This window comes from Hemitrygon akajei, chromosome 1 (genome assembly GCF_048418815.1).
Source record: "Hemitrygon akajei chromosome 1, sHemAka1.3, whole genome shotgun sequence".
In the NCBI taxonomy this organism is placed as follows: Eukaryota; Metazoa; Chordata; class Chondrichthyes; order Myliobatiformes; family Dasyatidae; genus Hemitrygon; species Hemitrygon akajei.
This window is the reverse complement of record NC_133124.1, coordinates 115548136-115563945: the sequence shown is the minus strand read 5'-3', so window position 1 is coordinate 115563945 and position 15810 is coordinate 115548136. Positions and strand designations below refer to the sequence as shown.

The 15810-nt window shown below is 42.2% G+C and overlaps 1 protein-coding gene across 2 annotated transcripts in view; it reads right to left on the bottom strand.

Annotated features, from left to right (window-relative positions):
* Positions 1–546: 546 nt before the first annotated feature.
* The window catches only part of znf407 (zinc finger protein 407), a 464904-nt gene continuing 449640 nt past the window's right edge, over positions 547–15810 (bottom strand). For both annotated transcript variants that reach the window (XM_073050486.1, XM_073050495.1), the window contains exon 9: positions 547–3260. In XM_073050486.1, coding sequence (XP_072906587.1) covers positions 1882–3260 — 1379 coding nt within the window. In that variant the 3' untranslated portion in view covers positions 547–1881. The remainder of the gene's footprint in view (positions 3261–15810) is intronic.

Genomic DNA, 15810 nt, shown 5'->3' with positions numbered 1-15810 from the left:
CTTGACGGCCATGAGGTGAATAGTTACGAGTGAAGCAGCAATATTCCAGCAGCAGCATTTAACCCGTGTTGTTGCTTGGAAGAAAACTCTCCCGATTAAATCAGTGCCCATATATCCAGGTTTAAGCTGGCATGTTTTCCTTCACTAAACACTCAGTAACTGGATTCCCAGTTAACATTTGTGCTCCCGTGCGTCATTCTCAGAACAAAAAGTGTCGTGATATTCAGTGAACGGGACCAGTACAGCAGCTGCAAGGCAAAGTGGACAATACAGCTGGTGGTCACTTCATTTCCTTCACTGCTTCACACACTTCTGAATGTTCCTCTTTGCAAAGGATGCCATTAATATTTTTGCCACAGAATGAAACACAAGGACTTTGCAGATGCATAAAATCAAGTAGATCTGAACCTATTAAGTTGTTAAGAATGTATAAAATAATATTTATATGCATTTGACAGATTTAGGAGTGTATTGGTTGCTGCACTGTGTGTAAAACACATCATATAATTATATTGTTATTCACTAATTGTACATTAAAACAGGGCTTATTTTCATAATTGGTAAACATATGAATCACTTAAAATACTGGGTTCCAGCCAAGCACCTAATTCTCTTTCTTTAAAAAAGTTTAGTCAATTTTGTTTAATTGCTTGTAGTCTTGAAAATGCAAGTGGGATCTATGAATTATAGAAATTTCTTTCTTTCTCTCTTTAAACAGAATTGTTTATTGGTACAAGCACTTAACAAAAAGAAAAACACAAACTTTTCCTTTTTTCCAGAGCCATACTAACGATTGTCAAATATAAAAAGCACATATTATCGTATCATCTTGCATCTATTGTACAGATAAACAGGCCACCTGAGCAGTTAAGCTGCCCCTCTCCCCACCTTCTTAAAAATAAGTACAACAAAAGAAAACAAGCGCCGAAATTGATGCATTCTTCAGAATTTATAAGTTTGGAGAAAAATCAGTGTTGGAATAACCAAAATAAATAGCTAACTGCATATAGCATTTCACTGTGACCGGGTATGCAGTACTTGGTTGAACCTATTTTTCTCCTAGCATCTTTGACAAAAGCCAAATGCAAAGTTAGGAAAATGCAGGGAATCCCTTCTTAGTTCCTCCACCCACGTCATTGTGTTTTCTGACTAGATTTTAGCTCAGTTTCTGCTTTTGCCTTGTAGAAGGAAGGTAATTAAAGAAATACGTGGCTATCAGAGCTTTTGTACTGGAGACCAGAGGCAACTCACACCCAGGATCTTTAGGGCTCAAGTCAGAACTAAACACAGATCGACTGAGTCACCCAATTAAATGATTCATCTCTTGAACCTTTCTAAACCGTGTTTCTTTCTCATCACTTTTGGTCCCCCTATGTCCACATCACTCCCTGAGATTGAGATGATCTCTCACCTTCCCCACCTCCCTCAAGACTAAGACTGTTGCTGAGCATTTGCCAAAGTTCCTCTCTTTTCCTCACCTACATGCCTTCAGCTCCTCTCTCTCTGTTACCGCTTTCGATCTTTTCCACTTTAAATGACAGCTGGAATAAGCAAACCTGCATAATAGAAATCATGGAGGTACAGAATATGGCAAAATGCAGGCCAAATCACGCACGCTCTCCTGTGCTCCTCTTAGAGGCATCTTGTACCCATAACTTGTGGAGCTGTATTATCACAGACAATGAATTTTAAAAATTCCTTTGCTCCAGTGAAGTCATTATTATAAGCTAATCCTCGCTGAATCTGAATCTAATGAGATAGTGGGCGCTGCATCCCAATCATTTTTCCACAGCCAGGTTCTCAATCACTGACATATGCCATACTAGCCACATTTTGCAATTCTGTCTTTCTAATAAACCTTCCTCCCCTACTGATGGCTGGTCATGCCTCCTGGCTCTCACCTACTTCCATTTCTTGCTCCTCCCCCGCTGGCAATTCTGTCATGACTACTTCTGACCTGCCCTCAGTGTAGCACTCCGTCAATGCGATGGTCGTCACTGGGTGACTGAGGGCAGAAACACCCTCTGCCATCAGCTCCATCACACCATGAGGGTAAAGCTCTGTCACTGTCCTGGAGCCCATGCTGTTCACCATGCCGTGGGGCAGCTCGGTAACAATAACGTGAGTTGTTTCCTCAGACATATGAGTGGTGGCCTCCTGAACCATGGCTTGGGCGATTTCCTCCGAGACGATTAACTGCGATATACTGCCATCAGAGTCTATCAGCTGCACAGGGTGGCCACGGGTGGTTATAGTTTGCTCCTCGCCTTCCTGCATTATGATCTGGGAGGCCCCCTCCATCATGTGAGCAGCTCCTTCTTTGGTCACTATCACCTGTGTGATGCCATCTTTCACAATGTGGCTGGCTGTCCTTATGTCACACATGGTAAACTGTAGGACCTCTTGCACCATGTCACTGAGGGAAGCCTGAGGCATAGTCTCTGCTGTGGTATCGTTGATGGCTACAGGCTGTTCGACCTCTGATGTCACCTCCACAGTCTTCGTGGCTTCATCTGCTACTTGCTCCTCGTGGGAGGCCTGGGCTTCTGTCCCTAGTGGCTCACTTGGAACTGGGGTGACCTCCTCAACGGCAGGTCTGGCAGTGCCAGCTTCCCCCTGGGCGGGTTCGCTGCCTCCCTGCTCGGTTGACCTCACCTCCACCGCACCCAGCTCTGTGATGGCGCACAGGAGTGCGTCCAGGGCTGTGGGCACATCTGCAGACTGCCCTGCCGACTCTTCCTGAGTCACCACATGCTCGATTACGTGACTGGGATCACCAAGGGTCTCCATGGTCACGGCAGCTTCCCCAGCCTCCCCTCCTCTAACGGGACTCTCCACCACCACAACCTGGGTGGTGCCCGACGCCAGGTGTTGTGACAGAATCTGCCCAGGCATCATACCATCGAGCTGGCTGGCACCTTGTGCAGTGGCTATAAGCTGGCCATCCTCTGTGATGTGGACCACCTCTGCCACCTGGGCCATCTGGCCAGCCATGGCCAATGTCTGGAGAGTTGCTGCTGCTGTGGCTTCCACCGAGGCATCAATGGGGATAGTTTCCCCATAGTTATCTTGATAGCCTTGGATTATAATGACTTGCCCGAGTGGCTCAGCTGTTTCCTGCTGTTGAACGCAGCCACTGACCGAATCGCCTGTGACCTCAGTAGAATTCGTGCTTGGAGGTGTGTTGAATGGAACGGCCGTCTCCACAAACTGTGCCCCTTGTCCTTTCAAACGACACTCATACGCCTTGGAAACTATGCCTGGAATTTCAGAAATAAAGAAATATCAGTTATGCTCAAAGGATCTGAAAAGCTAATGTACTTTATACAATACTGATCTCATTGCAATTAGTATAGACTTTTTCATTTAAGTACCAAAGCAATATACTGACTTAATTAAAATCTCTCCATCCACCACCAGTGGACAAGAGTGGCGAATGGCTTTCAGCTCAGATAGGTGTTGCACTTTGGGAAGTTCAGCTAGTGTAGGACTTCCACAGTGAATGGTAGCCCTGAGGTACTGTACATAGTCCACTGGAAATGCTGTCACAGATTGAGTGAAGACGATATTTGGCACTTTGGCCTTCATCAGTCAGAGCAACAAATATAGAAATTGGTACATCATGTTGCAGTTGTATATTTGGATAAGTACATGAATAGGAATGATTTAGAGCAGGGGTTCTCAACCTGGGTCCACAGACCCCTTGGATAATGATAAGGCTCCATGGCATAAGGTTGGGAACCTCAAGTTTAAAGGGATTATGGGTCAAACATGGGCAAACAGAACCAGCTGAGGTGGGCATCTTGGTCAGCATGGATGTGTTGGGTTGAAGAGTCTTTCTCTCTGCTGTATTATTCAATGGCTCTGTAACTCATGAGAATATTAATTTATTTAAACTATAGTAATACCTGTGGCCAAAAGATAGTGGATTGCAGAGATTCAAGAAATTACTTCCATTTTTGGGGTACGCAAAACTAAAGGCCATCAATAAGAGAGTTTCTAATAAACCCAACAAAGAAAAATCCCTTATCTAGAGGCATGATCAAAATTGGAATTCGCTACCACCACTCATACCAGCACTTTCTATCCCCAAAAAGGACATAGGTGCAGGGGATCACTGCCATCTGCAGGACCCCTTCCCAATCACTGATTTGGTAATATATCCCTGTCCTTTATATCTGCAAGTTGTAAATCCTGGATCTACCTACTCAAGGTGGCTGCTCATTGTCAACTGCTTAAGAGCATGAGAGATGGTCATTAGATGCTAACTATGCTGGTACCACCACATCTTGTAAATAATTAAAAAGAAACTATGAGACAATTAGCACTGAAGCATGCTAAGACGAGGTAGATAAACCCATGAGGAAGAAAGGAAGGATTAGATGTACTACTATGATTAGTTCAGAATGAGCCCTTATGGGACATAAAACCTGTATTGACTAGATGGGTTGAAAGGCCTGTTTCCCTGTGGTAGATTCTCTAAATTACCAATGCAATGGCTATTGCCAATTAGGACATTTTACAGATTATCAATGACTGCCCCAAAAACAATACTTGTAAGGCTGAAATAAAATAACTTTAGGGTCAAGGTTATTTAGAACTTTGAGAAGTGCTGGGAAACGTCATTGGTGTGTGTGTTTGAATTCTTTTCTCTATTAAGTGGCCTACATTGCATCATTACTTCCATACAGTCAGTGTAATGCGGTTCACTGCCCATGGTGTTGTCATCATGCCAGGACTCCGCTCCAAATCCATGCAGAGCCACAGCTGATCTGCAAACGTACACCTTGCACTACCAACGCAAGTAAAGTTTCCCAACTCAGACAGGATGACAAAAAGCAACATAAACATCTAACACTTTCAACTGGGGGAGGACTGAAACCATTGCATTGTCTCCTCAAATAGCTTTAATTGAAACAGTGCTCTTTCTTATTGACTAAGGAGCAGTAAAGCTAACAGATTTAAGAGGTGGAATTCTGAAGTCTCCAAGAATTTTCCTTCTTCTGCACTCCCCACTTCATTTTCTCCCTCCTCCCCAGTCAGGTTAATGATGGCTGGATTACCAAGTCTACATAGATTCAGCAGTTTCTATATACAGGAGGGAAACAGGAACCTTCCACAGGAATGGCTGTAGTAATGCACAAATTAAAACAATTTAAGATGGCGCTGGTGAAGCACAGTGACTTCTTGTCAGAAGCAAACAAAACTATTAACTATTAATTACCCTTTTATTTCTGGACAATTCAAGTCAAGTCAACTTTTATTGTCATTTTGACCATAACTACTGGTACAGAGCATAGTAAAAATGAGTCAATGTTTTTCAGGACCATGGTGTTACATGACACAGTACAAAAACTAGACTGAAATATGTAATAAAAAAAAACAACACAGAGAAAGCTACACTAGACTACAGACCTACACTGGACTGCATAAAGTGCACAAAAACAGAGCAGGCATTACAATAAATAATAAACAGGACAATAGGGCAAGGTGTCAGTCCAGGCTTCGGGTATTGAGGAGTCTGATAGCTTGGGGGAAGAAACTGTTACATAGTCTGGTCGTGAGAGCCCAAATGCTTTGGAGCCTTTTCCTAGATGGCAGGAGGGAGAAGAGATTGTATGAGGGGTGCATGGGGTCCTTCATAATGCTGTTTCCTTTATCACAGTAACCAATTGCCTGTAACTTCCCTTTTGGAGTTGAGCTTTTGAACCGCCTACATGACGTGCCATTTTTGTGGTGTGTGAACTCAAGTCTTTTAAGTTGCACAACAGTTGTGGCATGGGGTGTATGGGCTGAAGTGAGGTGGTGGGGCCTGGACTCAAGGGCAGAGAACGGCCATTGCTGGAGTACACAGAAGCAATTTGATAGTGCTGCACTGAGGGAAGCCCATGCGCTAAGAAAGACCTAAGGTTTGATCAATTTAAGCACTGGGCTGAATTGAAAAGGTCAGGTATGGGCCTAATAGAGGAAGTGGGGCCCAGGTCCAAGAGTGAGGAACAACCTGAAGTTTGGATGATTTAAGCACCAGGCCAGATTGAGAAGGTCAGGGTGTCAGGGCCAGAAGTGAGGGATGGGACTGTTTAACTCAACACACTGTGAAGTTCACTCATCTCTGCATTGAACTGAGGCTGTGGCCTGTAACTAGCAAGCTACTAGACTGGCTGCAGTGATAACAGGCTTCGCGGCTGTGAACTCACTTTAGTGAGCTTCAGCTGTTCGTTTGCTTTTGTTGTTCGCATGATTTGACTTTTTTGCATGTTGAGTGTTTGACTGCCTTCTTTTTTAAAATAGGTTCTATTGTTTTTTTTCTGTTGGATTTTGTGGCTGCCTGCAAGACAAATCTCAAGGTTGTATACAGTATACCCACTTCAATAATAAATAAACTTTGAACTTTTGAAATTATCATTGCAAGGGACAGCATTTTAACAAAATCTTAACTAGTGACAACGTGCTTCAATATAATGAGCCAGATCATGCAAGTTTGGGCAAACTCCCTGCCTTTACCTGGACCAGTCAACCACACTCTCAAGTTGGTTAGTGAGGTCCCAACAGTGACAGGGCCTTGGCCTGGTGTGGACATAGCTTTGCCTTCTACCAAAGCTGCTGAGGGTTTTTAATCAATAATCTGCTTATAGGTCAGCTGGTGGCGCAGTAAGATCAGTGCCGGGCTCAAGAACGGAGGTTCCCGAGTTTGATCCAGTGACAGACCACCCCTGAGCGCGCTCTCCATCTGTGTCGGGTTGACGTCGAGCTCGCAACTCAACCTCATAAAAAAAACACTGCCACCTCCAGTTTAAATTCCCACATGGAATATTGTGGAGGATCAAATACCCAAACCCCAAACCTGATGCTAGAATATTTCAAAACTATTACAATTCAAATAATGAATGTTTAAAAACATCTAAACCCTTGTAATAATTAAAAACTAAATTAAATAAAAATAACAACAGATTAGGAATATACCTTTCACCCCTCCTTCCTCAATGTCGACAAGGCAAAGGAGATGGTTATCAGCTTCAGGAGAACTCAGAACCACTCGTGCCCCCCTTTACATCGGTAGCACAGCAGTGGAAACTGAGCAGTTTCAAACATATCACACAACCTCTTATGGTCCCAGACTCATCCTGCACAATCAAGAAAGCTCACCAATGCCTCTACTTTCTGAGGAGGCTGAGGAGCACTGGAATATGCATATCAATACTTATGACCTTCTACAGAAGCACAGTAGAGAGCATCCTAATACAGGCCCACAATCCCTTATCCGAAATCCTTGGGGCTTAAGTCCCTTTTTTAACCTGTCTCAGCGTGGGTGGACTTCAGGACCTGGCGAAGCTCCAGACCTATGCACATTCTCACGTATACTTTAAATCATCTCTAGATTACGTATAATACCTAATACAATGTAAATGCTATGTATATACCGTAGATGTCGGATTATAAGCCGCTACTTTTTTCCCACATTTTGAACAGCGTTGAACACTGCGGCCTTTACTACGGTGCGGCTAATGCATGTTTTTTTTTCATGCCGCCAAAAACATTTTGCCTCGTAACAGTAGACCAATAAAATTGATGAGTAGTTCACAGAGGTCCAATGAAATTGTACGATAAATCAAGCGCACTTTCACAATTAAATTATTGTAAATCAGTCATTTGTACTCACCCTCATCAACATGGAAAACACTCGAAGAAAAGCATTGTGCTGCCTTTATGGCAGTTATTTAGTTTATAATATTTTCGCTTAGTAATTCATTTGTTAGTTAAAGTTAGAACTGTTTTAACTATATTTGTTTTCTGTACTACATCCCGGGATGCTATGACGTCACACCCGGTTTCGCCGCGTCTTGTGGGAAAAATGCCGGTTTGCGATAAACGGGAAGGCGGGGGGCGAGCGGCGGAGCGAAAACGCTGCTTTTAAGTTAAAGGCGATCAATAACTTTTCCTGGTAGGCTGCAGTATATATATTTTTTACCAGTCGTTAGGAGATATTGGAATGTTGTTCAGTAAAAAAGTATACGCAACGTATATTTAAAAGTAGCCGCGTTACAGGCACGGTTCGAAAAAAAGCATTTGCAATATGTATTTGTTTATGTTACCATATGGATTTAATTAAAAGTTAAAAAATCCTCACGTGTAATATCTTTCTGTGTAAATATCTCATATTACAACGTGGGACACCTGCGGCCGAAAATCCGGTGCGGCCTAAAATCCGGTGCGGCCTGTACAAGTACAAAATTGATTTTCTTTCTAAAATTAGAGCCAGCGGCTTTTAATCAGGTGCGCTCTGTAGTCCGGAATCTACGGTAGTTGTTATACTGTATTGTTTAGGGAATAATGACAAGAAAAATATTTTATTTCCAACAAAAACATTCAATAAAACGTAAAAATATATAGCTTCAAACGAACCGAATCAAACACATGGTAAATGACTTATTGAAATAAATGTCACTGTCACTATAAAACTTCAGTAACTTGTCTTTCTGTTTCTTTAAATCATACACAGTGGTAGTTCCGACATCATATTCTTCAGTAAGACGCCGCACAGACACACCACGATCAAGCTTCTGCAGTGACTCCACTTTCTGCGTTATTGATAATGATAGATGCTTCCTTTTCTTTTTCTCATTGCTACCCGTAGGGGTATCTGCAGCTCTTTTTGACATTTTCAGTGAAATTAAACACAAAATCAACAGTGAACACAAAATATCAGCGAACAGCAAACACACGTGTAAACAGTACAAGCGCTGAGCAACAACTGACTTCTGGCGGCCTCTGCCAGCACATCACACCTGAGTGATGTCAGCTGTTGGCGAGAAAAACTTCGACTTTCAGAGCTGTTTGGATTTCAGAAATTCTGATAAGGGATTGTGGACCTGTATACTTCATTGATGTTTGATATGGAAATTGAAATGCAACAGACAGAAGGCTCTACAATGGGTAGTCAAAACTGCCCAATCATCACTGGCACCAGACTACCCACCACCAAGGACATACATATAGAAAAGTGCCAGAAAAAGGCCAGCAATATCAAAGAATCCCACCCACCCTGCTCATGAACAGTTTGTCCCACTCCCATCCGGGAGGAGGCTACTTAGCATCCACACCAGGGCAACCAGACTCAAAAACAGTTCCTTTCCCCAAGTAGTAAGGCTGATGAACATCTCCACCCACTAACCCACCCCACCACACCTCCCACATCAACTCCTGCCTGAGGAATGACTTGGTTCCGCTCCAATTTACCTACCATCATAAAAGATTGGCTCTTCACTGGAAAATCTGGACAGTGAAAACGGATATGTCCGGATGCTCGTCATTGACTACAGATCAGCATTCAACACCATCATCCCCTCCACACTAACGAGTAAGCTCTAACACCTAGGTCTCAATACGTCTTTGTGCAACTGAATCCTTGATTTCCTCACTTGCAATCCCCAGTAAGTTCAGATTGGCAACACCATCTCCTCCACGATCACCATCAGCACAGGTGCAGCACAAGACCACGTGCTCAGCTCCCTGCTCTACTCACTTTATACCGATGATGGTGCAGCTTTATACAGCTTCAATGCCATACTTAAGTTTGCTGATGACATCACTGTTGTGGGCCAAACCAAAGGTGGTCATGAACATAGAACATAGAAATCTACAGCACATTACAGGTCCTTCGGCCCACGATGTTGTGCTGACCAAGTAACCTACTCTACAACCTGCCTAGAATTTCCCCACTGCATAGCCCTCTATTTCTCTAAGCTCATTGTACCTATCTAAGAGTCTCTTAAAAGACCCTATTGTATCCCTCTACTACCGTCACTGGCAGAGTATTCCATGCACCTATCACTCTCTGTGTGAAAAACTTACCTCTGACATCCCCCTTGTACCTAGTTCCAAGCACCTTAAAGCTATGCCCCCTCGTGTTATCCATTTCAGCTCTGGGAAAAGGCCTCTGGCTATCCACACAATCAATGTCTCTCATCATCTTATACACCTCTATCAAGTCCCCTCTCATCCATTACTCCAAGGAGAAAAGGTCAAGTTCACTCAATCTATTTTCATAAGGCCCGCTCTCCAATTCAGGCTGCAGCCTTGCAAATATCCTCTGCACTCTCTCTATAGCACTGACATCCTTCCTGTACTGAGGTGACCAGAACTGAACATAGTACTCCAAGTGGGGTCTGACTAAGGTCTTATATAGCTGTAACATTACCTCACGACTCTTGAATTCAATCCCATGGTTGACGAAGGCCAACAAACCATACACATCCTTAACAACACTGCCAACCTGTATAGCAGCTTTGAGCATCCTAAGAATATGGACCCCAAGATCTTACTGATCCTCCACACTGCCAAGACTCTTACCATTAATATCATATTCTGTCTTCAAATTTGACCTACCGAAATGAACCACTTCACATTTATCTGGGTTGAACTCCATCTGCCACTTCTCAGCCCAGTTCTTCATCCTCTGACAACCTTCCAGACTATCCACAACATCCCTCAACTTTTGTATCATCTGCAAACTTATTAACCCACCCTTCTACTTCTTCATCCAGGTCATTTATAAAAATCACAAAGAGCAGGGATCCCAGAACAATCCCTGTGGAACACCACTGGTCACCATTCTTCATGCAGAATACGAACCATCCACAACCACCCTTTGCCTTCTGTGAATCAGCATAAAGGAGGGAGATTGAAAATCTGGCTGAATGGTGGCACAACAACAAACACCTCTCACTCACACAAAACCAAAGAGCTGATCATTGACCAGTCCTCATCAGGGGATCAGAGATGGACAGGGTCAGCAACTTCCCCGTGTTATCATTTCAAAAGATCTGTCCTAGCTCCAGCACATAACTGTCATTACAAAGAAGACAGCAGTGCCTCTACTTTCTTTGAAGTTTGCACAATTTTGGCAAGTCATCTAAAATTGTGACAAACTTTGACAGATATGTGGTGGAGAGTATACTGACTGGTTGCATCACAGCTTGGTATGGAAGCACCAATGCCCTTGAACAGAATAACCTACAAAAAGTAGGGGATACAACCCAGTCCATCACAGGTGAAACCCTCCCCACCCCTGAGCACATTTACAAGGAGCACTATTGCAGGAAAGCAGCATCCATCATCAAGGACCCCCACCATCCAGGCCATGCTCTCGTCTCACTGTTGCCATCAGCAAGGAGGTACAGAAGCCTCAAGTCTCACATCAGTTTCAGGAACAGTTAATACTCCCCAGCCTTCAGGCTCTTGAACCAGGGTGGATAACTTCACTTATCCCAACACTTAACTCATTTAACAACCTATGGATTCACTCTTAAAGACTCTACAACTTGTGTTCTTGATTTATTGCTTATGATTTTTTGTATTTGCTCAGTTTGTTGTCTTTTGTACTTTGGTTGTTTGTCTGTCTTGAGCACAGATTTTCATTGATTCTATTGTGTTTCTTTGTGTTTACTGTGAATGCCCACAAGAAAATGAATCTCAGGGTACCATTGGTAACATATATGTACTTTGATAATAAATTTACTTTGAACAGGTGTATTGTAAATGACATTAAATAATCTTAAATATTTTGCTTCTTAATCCTATAAATCAATTGTATCTGGAATCTTGTGCCAGATATAGCCTGGTATAAAATAGGGAGAAAAACCACTCAAGTCTGTCAGTGAGTCTCAAACTCTTGGCATTTGTGCGCAAGTAAATTAATAAATTGGTTTATTTTGTCACATGTACCAAAGTACAGTAAAAAACTGTTTTTCATGCCATTAATACAGATTACTTTATCACATCAGTGCAATGAGGTAGTACAAGGAAAAACAATAACAGAATGTCACAGTTACAGAGTAAGTGCACTGCAGACAGAGAATTTCAATGTAGAATTTGAGGTCAGAAGTCCATCTTATTGCATAAGGAGATGTTCAAGAGTCTTACATCGGTGGGATAGAAGCTGTCCTTGAGCCTGCGGATGCACTGTTTAACAGGTGATTCTGCCGCTGAATATCAAGACAGCATTCACACACAAGCAAAAAGGAGTGGAGAAAACCCTCTTCTCCTGGCACTAAATTTCAACAAAGAGAGGAGGGGAAAGAAGAAAAAGAATGTACTCAAGTTAACTTGCAATTGTGTCTGGGATACTCTTAAGGCATGGTGGAGAGTTGGCTTTGAAAATTTCACTGAGATCACTTGACAGTAGAAAGGTGGGAATAAAGCATCTTATTGAGGTTATTCTTGGTACAGTAATTGGTAAAATCATTGGAAATATCTCTGTACCCTCTCCTAACCAGAAAAATCTCTGGAGATTGAAAATGATAAAACACAATTCTTTGTTCTTGATCTGCACTCTAAAAATTAATCTTTCACAACGTAAGATGTGACCTTAAATCTTGTCATTCAAACACTGTGAATAACCATTGAAATAACTTACAGTTAAAAATCTCATAGCCTATGATCACATGTTCACTGTGGATCTTTTAAGAATCTGCACATCTCCATTCAGCACACAATGATTTAATGTAAAGTCCCTAGGGTTTGGAAATATCTGGTGAATCCTTTTCAAAGCGTATAATTGCGGGATGCAATCTGCTGACTTAATCTATTCCGAAACCAGAGGTGGGCTAAGTCACTTCCCTGACCATTAAACCAAGATGCTCGTGTAAATACTGTCATCACTAAGGGGGCGATGAAGCTTAACTGCATCAGGATCTTAACCTTTGCACTGCACATGACTCAAGCTTTTCTATCCCAGTTCATAAATGTGATTGCGGGTCCATCTTTTGATGCTGCAATTTAATAACTTGGAGTGCTGTCAGTACTCCTTTGAAAAATGGCTCCTATAAAATGTAATGACCTCAATCAGATTGCAAAGATTCACCCACTGAAGATTCTTTCATTTCAACCTAGATGAATTAATGTGAAGCTATGCAAAAGTTCAAGTGGTATTACAACTAATGTAACACGATGGTGTAACTGCAATTCAGAAGAGTTTTTGCCCTGCAATAAATTGGAATTAAATACAATATGATCAAGATTTATTCTTTAAGAAGGGTTGCTCCACTGAGCTAGAGTATGATAAAAACTACTCTTAGAGGGAAGGGAGGAGTCATTCCACAATGGGGTGTTAAAGAAACAGGACAAGTGTTCGTCACCTTTCATAAATGTGGTTTTATTTTAGTATGAGTCAGCCTGTTAATCCTTCTCAGTGATTGAACTGGGTGTGTGGAGAGCCCAGCCAAAAGGTTGCTTGGATAGTATTAACAATGATCAGTACACTGCACTTAGAGTAAATATGGCCAAGCATGAATTAATAGGAGGTGAAGGCTGATATTAGACCTTCTGAAAATATGTCACTGCCAATAGATATAAACTTGAAAGAGGAAACATTTACAAAGCTATAGCAAAAGAGCAAGAGACTGGGTCTAATGGGAGAACTGTTTCAAAGACATAGGCATATCAGAAACAGAAGTGCAAGGCTGCCATTCAGCCCCTCCAGCTCTACCTTTCAATAAGAAAATAACTGATTCTTTATATCAGTCCCACTTTAATGCACTAACCCAAAGGTCCTTGAATCTACTGCTCTCTCTCCTGAATGCACCTGCTGACTGAGCCTTCATACAACAGTACAACACAGGAACAAGGAACAGGCCCTTCAGCTCACAATGTCTGTACTGATGAAACCAAATTTCTTCTGCCTGCACATGATCCAGATCCTCCATTCCATGTTTATTTATCTAACAGCCTTTTTCATCGTATGACTCTCCCAGAAACCTGCTCCAGGCACCTACCAACTTCCACATAAAGAAACTTGCCCACATTTCCATTAAACCTTTCCCCTTTCAACTTTAACCACAAGTGCTCTAGTACCGGACATTCCTACCTTAGGAAAATGACTTGACTGTATACCCTATCTATACCTCTCACAATCTTATAAATTTCTATCACATCTCTCCTCAGTCTCTGTTGCTCCAGAGCGAGCCTAACCCAGGCAGCATCCTGGTAAACTCCTTCAAGACCATTTATAAAGCCTCGATAATCTTCCTGTAATGGGGTGACCAGAATTCCACACAATATTCTAAGGCTGGCCTAACCAACATTTTATGTACTGTAGCTGCAACATGGCTTCCTGTCTCTTATCCTCATTGTTCCACCCAATAAAGGCAAGTGTACCATATGCATCCTTCATTAGCCTATCTACTTGCCTGGCCACTTTCAGCGAACTGATGGACTTGGACCTCAAGATTCCTTGGCGATGATATCATAGTTGATTTTTTATTTACCTCTCCCCGACTTTCCTGCATCAACCCCATGTCCTTTCAATATTCTCAGTGCCTAAGCCTGTATCATTCCCTTTGATTGAGGATTACATAGACACACTGTCCTCAGGCCAAGCATAGGTTAAATGACTATTTCCTGTGCTGTAAGACAGTATGGCACATTGCTAAGCTTGTTTGCATACTGATTCGGGGAAAATATTCTATTTTCCAAAATTACTCTTGAAACCCTGCACCAGTTGTGCATGGAAGTGAGAGGCACATCATAGTGAATTCTCAACAAGGATCAATGTAAAAACATAGCAAATTAAACTGCCACAAGGAAAGCACCATTACACGCAGCTGACAAATGTCCTGTTCATCCTTAAATAGGCCATCATTCTCATTCACGGCAACCACAGCAGCATTAGATTAATACTCAGCAAGCACAGAGAACAAAACTCCTTACTGCATTTAATGTGAGAAAACATGAGAATTAACTTCACAAGGCAGTGTCGTCACCAATTTCTCATTTGAGTAGCAGGTGGCATGGTTTGTTTCTGCAGTAAGTTAGTTGCAACTTTTAGTGGGGCACAGTGCACAGTGAGGAAAACAGCGCATGATTCTCCCCTGCCTCTCTTTCCACCGAAGCACCAAAAGAGCTATACAAATCAGCAACGTTTACAAATGTCAAGCAAATTTGATGTTTAAAACAAAAATATCACCTATTTTAACACACCCCGTTCAATCATGGAGCATGAACAGAACAGTCCCTTTAAGCCCATGATGTCCGTACCAATCATGATGCCAAATGAAACTAATCCCATCTGCCTGTATATGATCTAAATCCTTCCATGTTTATATGTCTGTCTAAATGCTGCTCAAACACTACTGTCATATCTGCTTTCTCCAGAACTTCAGGCATTCACTACTCTCTGTGTAAAAAAAATACTTGCCTCACACATTCCCCTTAAACTTTCTCGCTCTCACCTTAAAGTTGTGCTCTCTAGTATTTGACACCTTTATCCTGGGAAAGAAGCTCCAACTATAAGGCCTCTCATTATCTGATACACTTCTATCAGGAAATCATACAGCAATACCATTGGGCCCATCATGCCTCTTCCAGTTCTCTGTAAGTGCTATCAAATTTATTCCTGCTAAAAAAAATTTCGAGTGTATCTGCAATTCCCTTCTGAAAATCTCAAAGCTTGTTCCTTCGAGGTGCTGGAGTCAAGATCGCAACAACTCACTGGGTTAAATCTCATCTCCAGCCCTTCCTCTCACACTCTGTTTTAAGAAATTAAATCTGATCTATGTAGTCTGCTTACCAATACTCCTGCTGGTGAAACTGTTTCTTTTATTTACAGTTTAAAACTCCTCATGATTCTGAGGCATAGAATCTAAGTGGTTTGATCACAGAGCTTAATAGTCAACTGGGCTTGTAAAACAATCAATGTTCCAGAAAATGATGCATTTATCAACTGCGAGGCTCCAGTGATCACTGGCGTATGACATTGTAGGACTGTGTGTTTGTGTCATTCACCAGAAGACCAGCGTAACACACGCAGAGGCT